This window comes from Lampetra fluviatilis, chromosome 13 (genome assembly GCF_964198595.1).
Source record: "Lampetra fluviatilis chromosome 13, kcLamFluv1.1, whole genome shotgun sequence".
NCBI lineage: Eukaryota > Metazoa > Chordata > Hyperoartia > Petromyzontiformes > Petromyzontidae > Lampetra > Lampetra fluviatilis.
The window spans coordinates 4,184,958-4,205,545 of record NC_136287.1 but is presented as its reverse complement, the minus strand read 5'-3'; the positions used below and the strand labels follow the sequence as shown (position 1 = coordinate 4,205,545).

Genomic DNA, 20,588 nt, shown 5'->3' with positions numbered 1-20,588 from the left:
CGGAAGGTCCATTAAAGATCAGCCCCCTCCATCACGATGCCAGTGCCTCCTAAATAGGCACAGCATGTGCGCAAATGTCACTGTAAATACTGAAATAGACTTAACAAATGTGCCCCCCACCTTTGCATGAACATGCTATTTACACCGATTTTGGACAGGGACCCGCTTTTTTGTATGCGCCATAGCTTACCGCAACTTAGCGCAAATGTTTTTGCTGAACTTAACAAATAAAAATATTCGTTCCCTCGTTGCCTACTGCATACGTACACGCATGTGTGTGTAAAAAGTATACATACGTGTATGTATATATATACACACGTGTATGCTACATTCATGTCCTTGTGTGGACAACTGTACATGTGTACGTGTAAAATTATGACTTCTTGTTGCCATTCACTGTGATGATGTTTCTGAGCATCCTCGGGTTTAATTTCACTCCTTTCCAACCCTGCAGGGTTTCCGCCTGTTCCCACTCATTCACGTGAAAGCGTTTGACATTTTTTTGCCCCATTAGGTTCTGTATGGAAATGTCTAAAATGTGCTCTGGCTGCGTTTTATCCCACAGTGATTGTTGACGTGCAGAGGTGTGCATCGTTGTGCGCTTTGGCAGGGCTTTTGATTTTTGTTCCCAAATCTCCCGTCTTTCCATCTTATTCCTATTATTTGCTATTACAAATATTATTATTACGATTTGAGCGGTTGGAAATGTTTTCCTGGTATGTTTATTTTATGCATTGTGTTTATGAGTTTCACGTTTATGTCTTTCATTTTGTTTCATTTTCTTTTTAGATTTCTGTTTATGTTTTTCAAAACCACTAACATCAAACATTACCAAAAGGTATGTGTTATCTTCTAACGTTGTCATGGAATTTTGGAAATCCTTATTACAGCTCTGTGCAACATCGTTGATTGTATTTAAACGTGACTTTAAATTGTCTTAAAACTGGAACATGATTATTATCGCCATGTAATTCTAAACACAGTATTTTTCACAGTCTTTTAAAACCTAAGCTTTGCGAAAAAAAAGAGAGATTTCAAACATATGCTTTTAAATGTTATATGCCCATATATATTTTTAAGCTTGACTCTGTAAAATACTATTCTTGTCACGAACAAGCATTTATAAAAAAAAACTTAAATACGTAAAAAGTGCCATGGTATAATGGTTAGCACAAGAGACTTACAATCCAGAGGTCTCGTGTTCGATTCCAGAAGTCCTCGGTTCAGGCACGGCAGTTGAAATAACAGGAAAGTTTCTCAAATCCTTTTCCTACAGCAGTATAAATGGGCACACGCCACAGTGAGTCGACTGGCGGGTCGGATGTGGTCGAGTAAAGTACACTCACGTCTTTCAACATTTCTAGTCAACGTGGAAGAGTAGGCCAAATTCCCAAATAGAGTTTGCTCGAGTGGAAACGCTGCCACCAACAGTGGCACGAGCAAGCGATTACAGGGCCGCACAATCTGCCTTGTTTAATGCGGCAAAGCACTTTACAGCATGGAAGAGCGACCGTCAAGTTTTTGGTAAGGGAAGTGTCGAGTGGCAGCACAAGTGCTTACGTGGTACAACCTTCCGGCTGGACATTTCCGACGTATTGTGACACGCTGAAATACACACGAGTTGCGTAAGTGGAGATAAATCCACGTGAGAAAAAATTGAAATACCTTACATTGCAACCAAATGTGCACCCGGAGTTACCTGCAACATTTGTAGCACGTGACTTTTTAAAATCACACAGTTGCAACATAAATAGTGCACGCTGAAATTTGACGCAATTTTGACAGAATGACGTGAAAAATTGCGCCATTGATGGTGTAGGTCATTCATCGATGGGGCGGTGAACTGGCGGTAGCGCGTTCACCACTTGTTCCAGAGGTTCGTGGTTCGGATATAGTGGCCGCCCCACCAATTATTTGTGGGTAATGTAACCGTGTCATCTGCTTCACGGTGGATGTTAAAGATCCCGTGACACCATTCACAAGAGTAGGCCATTGGGCGCTGGGAACAACAGTCCAAATTCGCCAGATTTGAAAGATTACCAGCAAATGACTCAATTGGACTATACATTGTAATCATCGCCCCTCTTAAGTGAAAACTTGGCAGGACCCTCCTGAAAATGAGTCAGTACACTTAGTGAAGCTATCTGGGTAAACATAATTATTAAAAAATTTTGCCCAAAATAATCGGAATCGTCAGAAGCCCGGCAAAAAATGAATTCTATATAAAACCGAAAGTGAAAACGCACTGATCATCTGTGACTGAGCGAGTCAAGTTGTGTCGTAATAATTCACTCTGCCCCTCCTCCTCTACGTGCATGTGGATAGGTGTAGTGAAAATGTCACGTGTCCTCAGGCGTTAAAGTGGGCCACACGATGTTGATCACGTACACCGGAGTTGTATGAATATGGGTGCAACTTACGTCACGGACTTTTCATGTAAAAAAAAAACGATTCAAGAAGGAAAGAGAAATATCATTATTATACCTTTGTGTTTGGTTAGCTCACTTTTTACAGTTGCTCTTGAACAAAAATTACGAGATGCTTTTTGGAAATGTATTTCGTATCAACGTTCTGTTTTATTGGCTGTGCAAAAAACTTCGCCCGCCCTGAAACTATGACTTTTTTGGGTCAATGTTTGTCTCACAATACCTATTGGCTGATCTCATGTCGAACTCTCTGGGTGTCTTTGTTCTCCTGCTATTTTGTCTCCTTTCTCGGGCCTTTCACTCAATTGCATTTGAATTGGGATATGAGATGTATCTATCAATACAGCACTAACAGCCCCAGTGACTTCCTGTTTAGCAACATAAATTACCAATGGTGCATGTTCAGTATTTTTGTAAATGTTCCTTTCGTACAAACGTATGCATTAACAATTCAAGGACGCGGAGGTGCGGTGTATTGCTTAGTGCTGTATATGTAAGCCCATCGATGGACACATTTTACCGTAGAGTATTGACATAAAAAAGAATAATAGCCGATGGTATTTTTTTACACATCTACGAGGTGATGCCAACTCAGCCACTCTGTCTCCCTGCCAACTCAGTACGGCGTATCGATTGTTCCCGCAAATCGCAGCCCATTGTTGTATTTAAAATCAAAAGGTACTAGAAAATAACTTGTGATTTACGAACCTGTAGAACATTTTAACAGCGTGTGCACAGCATGTATTACCAAAAGTATATATTTGAAAACTAAATATAAAGGATGTGTTGTTTATTGAAGGGAACAAAAACACTATCAACACAAAATTATTGTACGAATTATGACTCGGCAAACGTCTTGCTTCTGTAGTATATGTTTTAGCTTTCCTACAGTTCAGTTAAATAGTCGAATTCCTCTTATCCATGGCGATGTGGAGGACGAACATCGTGGACACTGTTATTTACGATGTCAACTGCACATTTATTCCATTTATCCATGACAGAAAATCGTGGAAAACAATAATTGAGATGCAAAATTGTAGGGAGTTTTTCAGAAATCCTACAGCTGCTGTGGATAATAGGAGTTGCGGTCAATGAAATAGATCAACCGTGTTCCTCTTTAGTCAAGTTTTCTTTCTCCGATACAGCTTTCTCCCCAACTTAGGGAAGTCCCAAAGCCGTTAAGCGTCACAGCATCGCTCCCCCCTCTCTTTTTCCCACGTGCCTGTCTGTCCAAGTGCGGGAGCGGTGGCGCAGAGGTTAGCGCGCCGCGTGACGAACCCGGCGACCCGAGTTCGATTCTCACTCACGGCCAACAACAACAGTGGCGATTATCCGCACCAGTCCCGGTCCTGGGCCTTCCTCCCCTAGGTCGACTCAGCCTCGAATGAGGACTTGGTGCAGTGTGTAAACATCGCCACTGGGGAGACAAAAGCGGTCGGGCGTGGTGCTGGCCACTCACCCCCTCCTGTGCCGTGCTGGCCTTGTATGTATATTGAACTTCTTTCGCACCGTACGTAGCCAAGCGTGCTAATCCAAGGGTCTTGGATGATCGCTAACATCACTTTCCCCCCCAAAAAGTCCGTTCAGGCTATACGGGGGATATTTGTGCCAGTGTACCCATGCGCTGGCCGACTGTTGCTGCTGTGTGTCCCCAGCACGCATGCAGGAGCAGCAGCAGACAGCAGCGGTCGTCGCTGTAGCAAAGAAAGAGGCCAAGAAGAAGAACAAGAGGGTGTCCACCAGCCCCGCTGAACCGTCACCGATCACACGTGAGCCACAGCTCAGTTCTCTTGACAGCTACTCCCCACTTGGTTTTCGGCTCGTTCAGCACGGTGCCCAACGTTTTGCCCCGCTTGCTGCGAGCATTCCTCTATGAGGGGCTGCATTTTTCAATTTCTGCAGAAGCCTTCCCGCCCACAGGCACGTGGTGCTCTGAAGCTGAATTTGAGCTTCTTCAAGAAATGTCGGTGACGCTCGTCCGGTGAAACGTCGACAACGAAGTGCAATGGCGCGTTTTTTTAAATATCCAGCAGGCGGTTGACCACTCACAAGAGCAGCCAACTCATATTGTGACGCTAATGAAATCACTTACAATTGATCAACGGCCATGATTCACTGACACCAGGGGGGCATTTGGACAGATCAGAGATGATGGATGGACACCGCAGAGACAACAGCAATTGTAATCACCATGCTGGATGACGAGCCTCGCCAATGCCGTTACCATCTCTCACGATCCAACTACCACCAGCACACCATCTGATTGCATCGCTCCGTCTCTCATATTTGACCGCCGAGACGCATTAAATTCCTTGGCTGCCAGAAATGTATATGAAATTGTTGCTATTTTATTTGGAACATAATAATAAAACATATCCATAATAGAGTTTTTTAGGTGAGATGACGTAAATATAAATATGTTGTTTAACCCTCCACCACCCGACAGCCAATTAGTAAGGTTTGTCACAAAAACAAAACATGACAATTATGGATAATATTGGTCGCGAAAGCCTACGTGTTGAAATAACATTCATGTTAAACAGCATCTTCAATCCCCAGCTCCCTCTCACCCCTCTTCCCCATCCCCTCTCTCCCCTTTCATGTTAGTTATCTTCCCCCTCACCTTTCACCCCATATGAACTTTCACTTCTCTGCTAAGATGCCCCCCACTTTGGTGTAGCAGTCATCCCAATCTACCCGCCATCCCCCTTCACGTGATAAGCCGCTTCATTGAGCTATAGATTTGAGTCCAGGTCACTTCGGAAAAATAGCTATACAAGTTCAGTGGGCCTTACCTGGTGAAAAAAAAATGTCTTTAAAAAATATAAACTTAACCCTGGGGAGCACACCAATAGGCAGTCCTTATCAAATGCATCATCTGCGTCTGGTTTATCAGTAGGGGAGAATGAAGCCAACGTGGACAGCCCAGGCCTGACCTCGCCTGCCCAAGAGACAATCTCTCCAAGCAACAAACCCAACGGCAGTGCTGCCCCACAGAAGATCGACGCTGCCAATGGTGCAAGCCAGGTGAGTTCAAGAGCAACCTGCACACACGGTGTACAAGTAGGGATGCCACCACTACTGGTTTTGCCAGCATTGGCCTATTTTTTGCAATAGCTATCCTGGGAAATACATTTTTCTAGGACATTAAAAGTCCCATCCTTTGTCAATTATGAAATAACATATCACTCAAAACATTGCATCCTAAACTAAAACTAGACTTCTTTTTTTACCAGATAAGTCCTGCTGAACTATATACATGTAAATATTTTTTTGAATCTACCTGGCCACAAATGATAGCTCAACGAAGTGGCTTATCATGTGGAAATTTATAACAGCCAAATACTCTAAACACATGCTTTTAAATGTGGAGGAAAAAACCGGAGGACCTAGAGAAAAATCCACGTGATCACGGGGAAAACATGGAAACTCCAAATATACAACAGGCATCAGGGTCGAGATCGAACCCATGACCTTCTGCATACCAGTTGACATCTCGTCACCCTACTTTAAATTGAAAACTGTCTTTACAACTGCTTTTGGTATTTAGTTTGTTGTCCTTCCCCGCACCTTTGGTTAGCACCGTTGGCTACTTACGATACGAAAGAAGTTCAACATGATTGTCGGTCTGCCATGACTCGCTTCACAGCACTGACCGCTGCTTTCTCTGACAACAGTCGGTCGATGACGCGAGTGACGAGAAGGAAGAGGAGGAGGAAAAGCCCTTGAGCATGCGGTGGCCAGAATCGACCAAGAAGCAAATCTCTTACGTCTTCTTACTGCCGCTTGTCCTGCCTCTCTGGATCACCCTGCCTGACGTCCGCAATCACGTACGTTTCCCTCATTCACAACGAACGGTTCGAATGTATACAGCATGGCGCGGGTGACCCCACGAGCCACAAACTAAAACATTTGTATCGTCAAGAGCTGTACAAGATGCTACGGTGGCAAGATGTTAATTACCTCGCCTGGTATATAGTAGGTTGTGGGTTCGATCCCGACGCCTGTATATTTGGAGTTTGCATGTACTCCTCATGGTTGCATGGATTTGTCTCCGGGTCCTCCGGTTTTTCCCTCCATATTTAGAAACATGCGTTTAAAGTGTTGTATTTGGCTGTTTTAAATGTCCACGTGGTGAGCCACTTCGTTAGGCTATCATTTCTGGCCAGGTCGCTTCTGAAAAAAACCTGTATTGCTCAGTGGGCCTTACCTGGTAAAATAAAAAAAAATTGTTTAGTTTAATAGTTTAGTATGTATGTATGCTGAACTTCTTTTCGCGCCGTATGTAGCCAACCGTGCTAATTGGAGGAGCGGGGTGATCACATGGCCAGTTGGCTCAAACTGGTCAGTTGTGAAGTATTGAACTTAGACATCTGTGAGAGAGCAGCACCCACCGTGAGTGCTCAGGTCTGGCTCCGCTGCCAGAAGCGACTGTTCCAGGCCGTTGCCACTTCCGCATTTTTTTTATGAGAAGTAAAATATCAGCTGCATCTTCTATTTTTTCTTCAGAGGCCCATATGGCCCGGGAGCCGTGTGTGGCTCTCACTGTGGTTTGGCCACCCCTCGTTTATAGCATTGAAATATTTCAGTATCTAACTGACGTGGCTGTCATGGCTTTTTACCCAAAAGGCCAATAGATCGAGTGAAATAGATGATGAATAATCAGATGAGTGACTGAAAATTAATGTACTACGTTGTGTCCCGGAGCGAGTGAGATGACTCTACGTCTGTCTTGTATTCCTGCCAGCGCTCCAAAAGGTTCTTCATGGTCACCTTCTTCGGCTCCATCCTTTGGATCGCCATTTTCTCCTACCTCATGGTGTGGTGGGCTCACCAGGTGACTTCACAGCAGCCACGAGTGCTAGATCTTCCACGTCTCTAAGTTCCACGGCCAAACAATAATTTGTCGGTTTTCTGAAATCTTGCGAGCTGCAAATTGTTATATTACGTATTTATTGATTGAAATAAAGCTTTATTTATTTATTTTGCCGGCTGCCAGAATATAAATTCCTCATTGTCTGCACAAATAGGCATTCTTATTATGAATGCCATAGGCTCATAAATTTAGACTTAAATTAATTATTTTGCTCATAATACATGCAATGGAATCATGCGTGTAAGAACAGATGATTTACTACTTATGCAAATCACATGTTAATCTTAAAATTTGATTAATGGGGTGAAGGAGAGCTGTACAAAGAAAGAGCAAATTAGAAACAATACAAATGAGACAAAATGAGACAGAGAGAGAATTGCATGGAATCACAACCATTAAATGGTGATCATTCCATACTGAATGGTAATGTTCCAGGGTTGTTCCAGTGCAGGTTTCACTTTAAAACAAGACATTTATTTGAAACAACATGTTCGCGTCCTCTGCTTACAAACCTTTCCAGTGGACCCAGCTGATGTCACGCACTCATGAACGCCATGACACCACAATGTATCTCTTGTGCCTTTCCATACAACGTTGTGACGCCATGCGTAACGTCGCAAACTTCCTTCGCTTCAAGGTGACCGAGTGGCTAAGAGGTGACAATAACCAATGATGTTTTAACATTTCGCATTATGGACTTTGCTGTGTGGGCTGTATCCTACGAAGCAGCGTTTGGCATCTTAAAACTATCCTTCGGCGGTGGGAGTGACCGAGGCAGAGCTTGTATGATGCCGTGTGCCTCCGACTGATGCCGTGAACGCCCCCGTTATGAGCGCAGGTTGGGGAGACCATTGGCATCACGGAGGAGATCATGGGGCTGACGATCCTGGCGGCGGGCACCTCCATCCCTGACCTCATCACCAGCGTCATCGTCGCTCGCAAGGGACTGGGCGACATGGCCGTCTCCAGCTCTGTGGGCAGCAACATCTTTGACATCACCGTGGGGTGAGAGAGTATCACACCGCATTGCCACTTTCATCAAAACATATCACCGCCTTCATTACACCCTCTACGATGGGTTTTGTGATTGCATCGCGTGTTGTTCAGCACAATGTACAACATTGTTCTTCACACACTGGGAACTGATCTTCAGTTTCTGAACAAGAAGCCAGCATGTGGAGCGAAACGTCGGATATGGTGATGAAAACCACGTGGAGTAGCCCGTAAACCCATGGGAGAAAGCTACAGAGCACAACTGAAAAAACCTACCCAGTATTATTTACTAAATACTGCGAAAAGTTGCTTAAGATGCTGAAGTTATGTTTCCAGATTGATGGTATGGTAATTCGTTTTGGTCTTTTTGTTACTTCAAAATGTAGTGAACTAGTTTGTTTGGTGCTTAGGATTCAAATCCGAGCTGTCACTTTTCATTAATTTTGGTTATGAACTGTCGTTGGTTTATGGGCTCAGCCTGGTCACTAGTTGTTGCTAAAAAAACATCACATCACATTTTTCATTTAATTTGACTAAATTACATCTCTGAGACTTCGATTGACACGTGATGAAAATTATATTCAGAATGTTATGAGGTGTGTCCCCAAATGTGGATAAATAGGCCTTTTGAAGTGTCTTTAGAACAAGTGATGTGATGTCATCAACTTGGGGTTGTTCTCTGACATGGGGTGCTGCGGTGTTACAACAATATACCCCACCAAGTTTTCCTAGGTGCTCTCAAGTATGAGTTAATACATTTTCATAGGGTCAGAACCCACTTTTGCATGTTAATTGGAAATAATATAACGGATTGGGAAGATAGATATAATGTGTATTGAGAAATAGTCGAAGGGTTGCACATTCAATGCCACGTATGGATTTCTGTTCAACAATGTGTAAACCGCACAAACGCAGAGATATAGCTGCACAAATATTAAAGACTGCTGCCCTCCGGCTTTTATGAATCATATTAGGCATCAGAGGCAAATACTACAGGCAGGCATAGAACATGCTGTTGTCACAGACCCGGATTTTCAGTGTTCCATCAATCGATTTCAGTCAGCAAAGAGCTACTTTACTGGACATATATAAATCTGACCATGTCAGGCTCTTATGATCTAAATATCAGGCTATCATCTGTTTTTCAAAATGAATGTATCGTTTAAACTGTACTTGTAAGCATCCTATAACTTCCGCATCGCACATTGTCAGCACTCTTAAGTTGCAAAGATGTTGCCTTTGTCCAGAAGACCATAAATGCATCCAATTTTGTATTGAAAAATAAACAGGCTTGAGCCTGGTTAGTACTTGGGTGGGTGACCACCAGGGCTTGTCAAGTGTCGTAGGTGCCCGTGGTATGGCAGTGCTAATTGGCAGAGGTGCCGCGGTGGCTAGGAGATGTTAACTACCTCACCTGGTATACAAGAGGTCGTGGGTTCGATCCCGACCCCAACCCTGATGCCTGTTGTATATTTGGTGTTTGCGTGTTCTCTCCCTGGTCACGTGGATTTTTTTCCCAGGTCCTCCGATTTTTCCTTCCACATTTAGAATGAACATGCATTTAGATTATTTGGCTGCCATATACTTCCACGTGATAATCCAATTCGTTCAGCTATCATTTGTGGCCAGGTTGCTTCTGAAAAAGAGCTGTATAACTCAGTGGGCCTTACCTGATAAAGTAAAAAGTAAAATTTTAGTTTCAAGCGTTAACCCTCATATGTGTAGGTTTTCTCCAGGTGCTTTGGTATCTTCCCTCATGCTGAACATGAAAGAATTAGCCAAACATCCCAGTGCACGACGCACCTTAAAATAACTCTTGGAGACTCAATGATGCTTTGCTGTGTAAATAATTTGCAATAATTATCGTAATATTCCTGCAAAAGACTTTCGCTTTGTAAGTGCGACATTGTAGCAAGGCATTCATAACAGTATTATCCATAATAGAGGTTTTTGGGTCAGATCTTGTAAATATAAATGCGTCGTTAAACCCGCCACCACCCCACACAGCCAATTAGTAAGGTTTGTCACAGAAACAAAACATGCCAAGTTGTTACTAGTACACCACACCGGTGTGTTTGACAGTAAATCCAGAATATTTACCATTCGAGTACTGGAGGTTTACTCTCCAACACACCGGTGTGCTGTACTAGTGTAGTGGGTTCGAATTAGGTGCACACACACGCAGCTTGGAGGCAACACTATTTATTAACGGTAAGTAATATAACACTGTACATGAGGTGGTGACCACCTTCCTCAACTCACTAACACTCTGGAATACGACACAGACTGGACCAGGCAGGCAACTGGCCCAGGACGACGACTCGGGACTTGACGACCGATGATGTCTTCACTTCGGAGAACAGTACAACAGCCTCACTCTGCGTTCACACCACGCTTATATCTGCTTTGGCGTGGCCAGCTCCGCCCAGGCGTGGCCGGCTCCGCCCAGGCGTGGCTGGCTCCGCCCAGGCGTGGCTGGCTCTGTCCAGGCCACGCCTCCCTTCCCAGGTCACGCCTCCCTTCCCCCACCTCTGGGAAGGTCCGGATCCCTCCACCACGTGACCCCCCAGGCACCCCCTTGGGGCCCCCAGCCCTCGTACGGGCCGACACAGTAGTGACCGTTCTATGTCACTACATCACCCCCTCCTGTATAAACACACAGCCGTCCCCGGCTGTAACACAACTGTGAAACATCGAAAAGGTGTGCCCCCGAACCAGCAACATCAATAAATGACCGGCGACCGATAAGAAATACAATCACGTAATATATACAGAATCGACGAGGGTAAAAGGGAACCGCATAGAAAACGGGGAATTAACAACAAATATACATGAAAACTGGCTAACCCACTTACGCTCCAGCACAGCATCCCCGTGAGAATCACTCATGCACCGACATGAGAGTGTGGCCATTGGAACGACGGCGTAGGCAATGAGCAAGGAGTCCGAGAGGCATGTAGAGCAGCCAGTCTTCAACGAGTCCATGTGGCCGGGTCTGGGGAACCAGAAGTGGCCCAAAGGGCACGGCCCCTCCCCCCAGGAGTCAGAACAGGAGGAGCAGGAGTAGCTGACGCATGCTCCACTCCCCCCCCCAGTCCATAGCCGGTTGGCATAACCGGCGACTCCAAGGTGCCAGGTAGATACTGCCTCCTGTGACGAGAACGAAACCCTCCTGAGGCATCACTCAACGAACACTCTCCTCCGCTCTTCGGACATGACAGTCACCCGTTAGCACCCCCCCGCCTTTCCGACGTGGCGTCACAACCAGAAGCACGCGTCGGCCATATCGGGGGGGGAATTTCCATGTTACCACCCCACCGCCTTTCCGACGCGGCGTCACAACCAGTAGCACGCGTCGGCCATATCGGGGGGGGAATTTCCATGTTACCACCCCACCGCCTTTCCAACGCGGCGTCACAACCAGTAGCACGCGTCGGCCATATCGGGGGGATTTTAACCCAGTCTCTCTCCAAGACTCGCATCGCAGCATATAGCTGTACCGACCGAGCTGAGACGACCCAGTCTCTCTCCAAGACTCGCATCGCAGCATATAGCTGTACCGACCGAGCTGAGACGACCCAGTCTCTCTCCAAGACTCGCATCGCAGCATATAGCTGTACCGACCGAGCTGAGACGACCCAGTCTCTCTCCAAGACTCGCATCGCAGCATATAGCTGTACCGACCGAGCTGAGACGACCCAGTCTCTCTCCAAGACTCGCATCGCAGCATATAGCTGTACCGACCGAGCTGAGACGACCCATCGTTCACTCACTGCACAACATGCACCCTAACAACTGAGGGATACAGTCCCAACGTAACAGGACAACTCCACCTGAACCTTACAAATCTCCAGCCCACTGTTTCAACGCACCTCGGAGTGTCTCACTCTCCGGGCCGTCAGGTCAAGCCATCAGACACAGCATGATGGGACCACACTCTCTGAGCCATGTGAGCGCACAGCCCACTAGGCTAGACAAGCCACGGAGTGTCTCGATCTCCGGGCTGTCAGGTCAAGCTGTAAGACACAGCATGACGGGACCACACTCTCTGAGCCATGTGAGCGCACAGCCCACTAGGCTAGACAAACCACGGAGTGTCTCGATCTCCGGGCTGTCAGGTCAAGCCGTCAGACACAGCATGACGGGACCACACTCTCTGAGCCATGTGAGCGCACAGCCCACTAGGCTAGACAAGCCACGGAGTGTCTCGATCTCCGGGCTGTCAAGTCAAGCCGTCAGACACAGCATGACGGGACCACAATGTTTGTGTTAGACACGCAAATCTCACTGGGCCATCCTGGTCAGGATCTGCGCCCCAAGATAAGTGACAGCCAGCACCACAATTCCAAATCCCTGGCAGCATGTCACCATCGCAATTTAACACCATCACAACACATACAATTTGAATTATGATCCCCCACAGAACTGATCCAATGCCGAACAGGTACGCACAATTTGTGACGATCCCGAATATTCAATGGTCACAACAATACACCTCACATCCCGTATCCGTACACATCATCTCCGAGACTCGCATTGCAGCATGCAGCTGTACCAACCGAGTGGAGAGAGCAACGCAATTTGACGGCAATTAACGGAAACGCACCCCCGGTCCATGTAGAACACAAGGGGCATTCCCGCACAAAAGACATCATCTGTGCAACAACGGACAGGAACCAACCAGTGAGTTTGAAACAAACCGAACCTGTCATTTCAAAATCCCCTTCAACATTAACCATGGGACTCAGGGCATTCGAATTTTGAGAGCAAAAAAACTAGACACAAACCCCAAGAATCGCCGAATTGATTAATACAGTATATGCAGTATACGAAGTTCGTACAATCAATCATTTGGCGCAATGCTCCATCCAGTCCCCACATGGCAACACACACAATCAATACTCCAGACAATCCGTACATATTAAATAATCACAAGCAAGTACCCAACAGTCCATACACTGTTAACAATTTCAAGCAAAGCTCCATACGGTCTGTACATTGGCAACAATGACGATTAAAGTTTCTGACAGTTACACGTGGCAATCACGAGCGAAACTCCATACAGTATACACAATAACAATGGCGATTTCGCAACAAAACGACGTAACAAAACGAGTCATTAACACGGCAACCTACAGGATATCAACGGAGCTCGGGACACCAAACAACGAATTAATCATTAACTACACCCAGAAGATACCGATCTCGACGCCGTATTTAACAACACTGTTACAAGCAGACACCCGCATGGAAGCCGCGTCAATTTATCACGCACACAACCGGACGAACACGCTCCGCAAACCAGCGAGTTAAAAAAAAACACCCGCGATCGCAACCCGGCGCACGTAAGATGGGTGAAGATATTATTATTTTTGTTGGGGCCGGGTGCTTGTCATGTCACGACTCGCCTGGCAAACTGTGAATAGCGGAGGGCGGCAAGGTGGAGCACTGGGACGGCCCGAAGAATCTTTCATGGTGAACACGGCCTGCTCTTGCGAACCCATCCACCTCTCGCGCTCGAGCAGAAGGCCGGAACTCCCCCTCTGCAGGCGTTGATGTCGGCGGGAGCGGCATTTCAGCAGCAGGAGCGGCGTTTTGGCGGGAACCGCGCCCCGACCAGCCGCCGAGTTGGCGGGAGCGGCGTTTTGGCAGGAACCACGCCCCGACCAGCCGCCGCAGAGACAACGATGTCCTCTCCCCGCGGCTCCATCGCTCCGTTCCCGATGGCGGCGAAGCAGCGGTGCGATGGCAGTCCCGCCGCTCCGCGTGCAGCGCCATCTCTCTCTCTCTCTGTCACCGGGGCTGCCATCCCCGGGGCTGTCCGAAGGATGGTCGTCACACCATCCCCGTCGTACGAAGGCGTCCAGATGAGTTTTGTATTTGTTTTTCGTGTGCCCATTTTACTTCCCTAGGATAACACCTAGCAATATTTATATTTCCACAACTTCTGACGCCAAATGTAGTGGGTTCGAATTAGGTGCACACACACGCAGCTTGGAGGCAACACTATTTATTAACGGTAAGTAATATAACACTCTACATGAGGTGGTGACCACCTTCCTCAACTCACTAACACTCTGGAACACGACACAGACTGGACCAGGCAGGCAACGGCCTGCCTGGCCCAGGACGACGACTCGGGACTTGACGACCGATGATGTCTTCACTTCGGAGTACAGTACAACAGCCTCGCTCTGCGTTCACACCACGCTTATATCTGCTTTGGTGTGGCCGGCTCCGCCCAGGCGTGGCCGGCTCCGCCCAGGCGTGGCTGTCTCTGTCCAGGCCACGCCTCCCTTCCCAGGTCACGCCTCCCTTCCCCCACCTCTGGGAAGGTCCGGATCCCTCCACCACGTGACCCCCCAGGCACCCCCTTGGGGCCCCCAGCCCTCGTACGGGCCGACACAGTAGTGACCGTTCTATGTCACTACACTAGTAACAACTTGGCATGTTTTGTTTCTGTGACAAACCTTACTAATTGGCTGTGTCGGGTGGTGGCGGGTTTAACGGCACATTTATGTCTACGCGATCTAACCAAATATTATGGATAATATTGCTCGTGAGAGCCTACGTGTTAATTACGGTATTGTCAGTCATTACATTGGGTATCGTCTCCATCGTCCGTTGTGCTCATACTGGTGGTGGTGGCGGTGTGTTTGGGCCACGCGGTGCGCAGGCTGCCAATGCCCTGGCTCATGTTCTCGCTGGTGAAGGGCTTTGCACCGGTGCAGGTGAGCAGCAATGGCCTCTTCTGCGCTATCGTGCTGCTCTTCCTCATGCTCCTCTTCGTGATCCTCACCATCGCCGCGTGCCGCTGGCACATGAACAAGCTGCTGGGATTCTCCATGTTCCTGCTTTACTTTGTGTTCCTTATCATCAGCGTGATGCTGGAGACTCGAACCCTGCACTGCCCGGTTACCATATGAGCTCCCCAGGCATCCCAGCCTCTGTGCCCGCCTTGAGGAGATAAAAGTCTCCGGCCGGTGTTCTGGAGCTTCCTTTCTCAACCCGATCTTTGAAAAGGTCTCGTCATGTGAAGGTATCCAGAGAGCATCGCTGCTGAATGATCCACGGGGTGCATCTGCGTCCATCAAAACACCCGAGAAATAAGACCTCTGCTTCAAGAATTACCTTCCGAGCAACATCATTTTGTCACCGATGGACAACCTGGATGTCCCATCTTGATTTCAGTTGCCTACCAGCTATCATCACCAAATCAACCTCCATCACCAATGGCATGGACTGGGAGTGAATGGAGAGCAGAAGAAACAAAAAAAATGCATGAAGGCAGAATGATCAAATGAGGTGTACAAATGTCAAAACGTGAAACTGAGTGACCAATGCTGTTTGCTTTTTGTCTGCTGCTGCTGCTGAGGAAGTTGAACACGGGGAGCTTTTGCAATTGCTTCATGTTGCACAAGACGATGTTTTTAAATCAACTTACAAACTATCGGAGAGAGAGAACATGCGCACTGAGGCAGCGTTATGCTATGACACGAGCTCATGCAGCATGGATCGTCGGAGCTCGAACTGATCTGTTTCCATTATGACCCGAAACCTCATCAAGCCCATTGGTGTTCAACGTGCAATGATTGGTAACATGCTGATAATTCATATTGTAGTTTCAGGGGCATCACAATACAATGCGGGTGCACCACTTCTTATCAGTACGTAGTCACGCAGGTTAAGAGAAACAATGCCCAACCATGTATCAAACGTCATACTCCCAGCTCTTACGTTAACACAGGAATGGAATGCACATGTCTTTTTTGAAGTGGCATAAACCACCGATGATGCTAGATTTCTCTTGCGGGTCGAGGCACAGTTGCATGAGGAATCATACCCGGGGGTATTCCTACGGCGTTAGCTCGTAAGTCCAGTACACATTGCAACTCGCTGTTGATATCGATGCAAGTGCCGGCACACAGAGCCTGTGCACGCATCCCCAGAAAAAAAAAATTCGCTCGGAGGGGCAACGCCACTTGAGTGTGTCTCAAAGCTGGCGACGTGTGCGTGGCAATAACACACAAAACACCTTGCCGAGTCCGGAGTTCTATGGTAAAGGATGACAATCGATGTGGACAAAACCGAAACGGCTAACGGGTGTCCTTCACTTTGTTTCAAATTAACACACTTGCACTTAAACGAGATGTGGGAATGTCTTGCAGTGTTTACAGCATGTTGGCGACAGCGTTTCCTTTGAAGCCGATCTTTGTCAGTTTCAACCAGGACTCTGCGCGCATTGGTCCCGCTGGGATGGGAGTGTCGTGTCAGAAGGCCACCAGCAGCACGGACTCTGTGCACAGGATCTCGTTTCGTCGCCGTCGACACACAGGGCGAAATTGAAATTTGCATGTGCGCTCGGCTTAGGGAGACAAATTCTGCCGCGTACGAAGCGTGTCAAAGAAATAGATGACATTGCATGCCAGCTTTCAATTCCTACTTTAGTGTAATGGGACTTAAAGAGTTAGCATCTTCGGACATTGTATTCATCAGAAGGCTTAATTGAAAACTCAATCAACACTATATATGCATGATAGTTGCCTTGCTGTGAGCCAGTGAACATTCATATAAATGTTTATTGTTGTTGGTTCCTTTTTTTTCTTTCTTCAGAATGGAACATGTCCCTATTGTTGTTGTTGTTGTGGGAGTGTGCTGTCCACGTCTGCTGATGCCACCTAAGGGTGACTGTAGGCGTCCATTCGACACGAAGTTGCTGACGGTACTCTCCGTCGTGGTGGATGACCTTTCGTGTGTCACGTTGTCTCTGTGTTCCTTCGCGAGACTCAAACTTGAAGTCTGAGCATCGCCATCGAATCACCTGCTTGTCTATGTGGAGGTTGTCGTGATTCGTCTTCTTTACCCCAAAGCACCAAAATGTTTTCAACCAAAAAGGAAATACCACACACATGGCAAGTCAAGATGCAGAGGAGTTATCATTGCCTTTCATGTTTAGAAACGGACTATTATTGCAGTCATACGTTAGATTGTAAAAGTCACATTGCACTTTTTAAATGTGGATTCAACTCTTGTATTTCGCTCGACGTTTCTTTTTTACTCATGCTATACTTTCAGAAGACACTGCTGTATTCTGCCCACGATGAATGTAAGGAGTCTGCATGGGGAAGGCTGGAGGGGAACGGTGGGGGGGGTTGTCGTTATCTGCTGAGAGAAAATTTACCTTTCCATCATTTACAAAACCTATCAACTTTTATTTACACTCCTCAGATTGTTTGCCTCGCATCACATTTCACAGAGGCAACCATAACATGTCCTTATATATCGCTGCAAAGACTTGAACATCCTATACCTGCTTGGCTCGTTGCTCCACCATAACCTGTGCTTGAAGTCTTGTATGCGCCAGGCCTACTTGTCCTAGGGCGGTCACGTCTAATGTGGTATGATGCCAGCCAAAGTTGCGTGAGTGTGCAATTGTGCATGTTTTTGCTTTTACATGTAAATCTCCCTCTACCACAACGGGGGGGGGGGGGGGGGTAGAGAGATGCTATTTAACTCAGAAATGTAAAACGATATGCTGCGTAGCTCAAAGTACAATTTACAGTTGTAGTAGTAGTAGTTACCAGCCTTATTTGTTTAACGGACCACTTCCAATAATATATCAGTCAGTATTGCCATGAAAAATATACATACTATACCATCCTAAACATACAATGTTTGTGTGTAACAAATATCCCCTCCCTCCGCCTCCTTTGAAATAATTGCGTCAAAATGTGTTCAGACACTGGTGTCTCTCTACCCCGGTGTCATGGTCCATGAGCGAGAGCAGATAAGAAACATGAACAAAAGAAGACTTTCCGACGTGTAAAAACACGTTTCAAGATAAGTTGAAGCATGATTAATCCACTCGGCAATTCAGGTTACAACCCAACGTCGCCCGTGTGTTGGCTGCATGTAAACATCCAAAAGGCGTTTCCTGACCTGCTAACTAACTAACTAGTTAACTCGCTAACTAACTAGCTAACTAACTAGTTAACTAGCTAACTAACTAGCTGGTTGGCTGCAAACAGAACAGTTCTGGCGTTGCACGTTTACTGGGGCATCAGCCGTCCCCGCAATGAAATGTTGTTTCTGCTCCACTTCTTGTCAAGTACTCCGCGGGATACGACAAGAATCCAATCATCAGTGGGTTTGTTTCTCTATTGTTGGGTTTTGGGTCATTGCTGCTGTTGCTGCTGCTGCTTATTGCTGTTGTGCGGGTTCCAGTGTGCGTTGCAGGCATGTTTGGTACGCGAGGTGACCAGAATGTGAATGGCGTTTGTCGGGATAAAGAGGCTGAAAGGGCCTTTCGGCCAATGCACGTCATACATCTTGAACGTACCAGTTTAACACGTAGGCTTTCGCGACCAATGTTATTCATAATCAACGTTTTTGGGTTTAGATCGCGTTACCACTACCCGCTAGCATGGAACGTTGGACCAACGTTGGGTCACCCCCCCCACCCCCCGAGTGACCGAGCCTCGTGTAACCAAGTGGTGCATACTTGGGTGTGCGCAAAGCGTTTTGCTTTGCGAAAAAAATACTCTTAGGGTACGTACATTTAAAGCCTTAAGTTTGTAACTTTTAGGATAAGCGCCTAACTTGTTTCAGTTAATTTCAAAGTGAGCGTCATAGTTCAAGTAAAGCCGAACTCATGTTCACAGCATGATGTTCTTAACGGTTCACGGACATCAACAAAATTCGACCGCGGAAAGATGTGCTCATCGAAGACATCCTGCAAAGACTTGCAGGAGCAAAATTAAACCACTGTTTTATATGAAGCAGCAGCTACTGCAGCTGCTGCTATGGCTATATTTTGATTTTATCTCATACTATTTGGCACAGATGATGACCCAGCAAACATGGAAACGTCGAGCCAACGTTGGCCAAAACAGTCCCAACCGCAGTCTCACGTTGACCCCAACGTTCCACGTTCACTGGGGAGACGGCTGATATCGCCCATGGGGGGCTTAAGACACCATGTATGACAGTGGCATGTCATTGGTGTTGTATATACACATTGAAGATTGACCGATACCTTTGGCCAATTGACACGGCATGCAATGAGCATTCAAAGTCCCTGAGAAAAGGTCAATGCAGAAACAAATCTTTGGTGTACAACGGAATTTAATTTAGGCAGTGGTGGTTGTTTTAGTCATCCAGGCAAGGTATTGGTCAATTACAAGATACGTTATACTGTACTTAATTGTATTGCACTGTATACATTAGAAACTAGTGTATTAGCCCGTGTAGTTAGCCGTTTGAAGACAAATACTTAAATATATAATGTATGTATGTATACACAATGATATTTTTACCAGATTCTAAGCAATATGGTTGTATTTATAGCAAAGTTATCTGTTGTGTGTTCGTTCAGTTTCGAGTCAATGGGAAAAAAATAGATCGCATTGGACGCATTATCTTGAGCCCAAGGAATGTTTTAAAATCACCAGACCCAAAATGACGTTGCTGGGTTCGACATTGTGCGAGGAACATTTGCGACGGGTTCATGCCCACGTTGATACCACCAGTGGCAGCTGGTGGGAATGTATGTTGGTGAAACGAGGAAGTTCAAAGCTTAGGTGCTGCGGTGTGAAATGTGTCTTATGTTAATAAGTTAAACCAAGATTGTTGCCCAGCAAGGCTCTGGCAGGCAAGTGTCTCGGGATGGTGTTCCCCGTTATTGGCCAGAAGAAGAAAAAAAAACATCAACCGATAAATCGTCCCAATCTGCTCTGTTAAGAAGAACCCCCCCCCCCCCATCGAAATAGAATAATAGTGCAGCCCCAAAAACCATAAGTTTCCAAGAACAGATACAAAACAAGTGCGGTGTGAACACGTCACTTGTACGGTGTAGGGCCGCGCGCCCATGGGAAACGTGTAAAATGACTCCCCACGTGTCGCCTTTACAGACGAGTGTAAAAAACATATGAAATAGCGTCGCAGTAAATATGGGACGACGTCGGGCCAAGGTTGGTCCAACGGTTCCAACCACATGTCAACGTTGACATGTTTACCAGGATGCAGTGATAAGGCTTCGGCATGTAGGCACAGGTAAGTAGTATAAGGCTAGATTTGAAGCTTTCGTGACTGCAAGGATTCATACTCTTAGGTTCTTTCGGCAAAGTCGCGTAGGTAAAAAAATTATTATAATAAAATAATATTATTATTTCCCTTCTACGTGACTTTACCGAAAGAATCAAGAAGATGAATCACTGCAGTCACGAAAGCTTTAAATCGAAAAATTAAAGAATAATAAATGATTTAGTTATTTTCATTTATTATTATTTTATTAT

At 46.3% G+C, this 20,588-nt stretch overlaps 1 protein-coding gene across 4 annotated transcripts in view; it reads left to right on the top strand.

Annotated features, from left to right (window-relative positions):
- LOC144935445 (sodium/potassium/calcium exchanger 2-like) overlaps nt 1-20,051 on the top strand; it is a 58,015-nt gene extending 37,964 nt beyond the window's left edge. For 3 of the 4 annotated variants that reach the window (XM_078862086.1, XM_078862085.1, XM_078862084.1), the window contains 6 exons: nt 4,082-4,195; nt 5,323-5,453; nt 6,104-6,256; nt 7,174-7,263; nt 8,141-8,307; nt 14,972-20,051. In XM_078862086.1, the coding sequence (XP_078718212.1) occupies nt 4,082-4,195; nt 5,323-5,453; nt 6,104-6,256; nt 7,174-7,263; nt 8,141-8,307; nt 14,972-15,221 (905 nt within the window). In that variant the 3' untranslated portion in view covers nt 15,222-20,051. The remainder of the gene's footprint in view (nt 1-4,081; nt 4,196-5,322; nt 5,454-6,103; nt 6,257-7,173; nt 7,264-8,140; nt 8,308-14,971) is intronic. The other variant, XM_078862088.1, reaches the window with a different exon arrangement.
- The last annotated feature ends 537 nt before the right edge of the window (nt 20,052-20,588 follow it).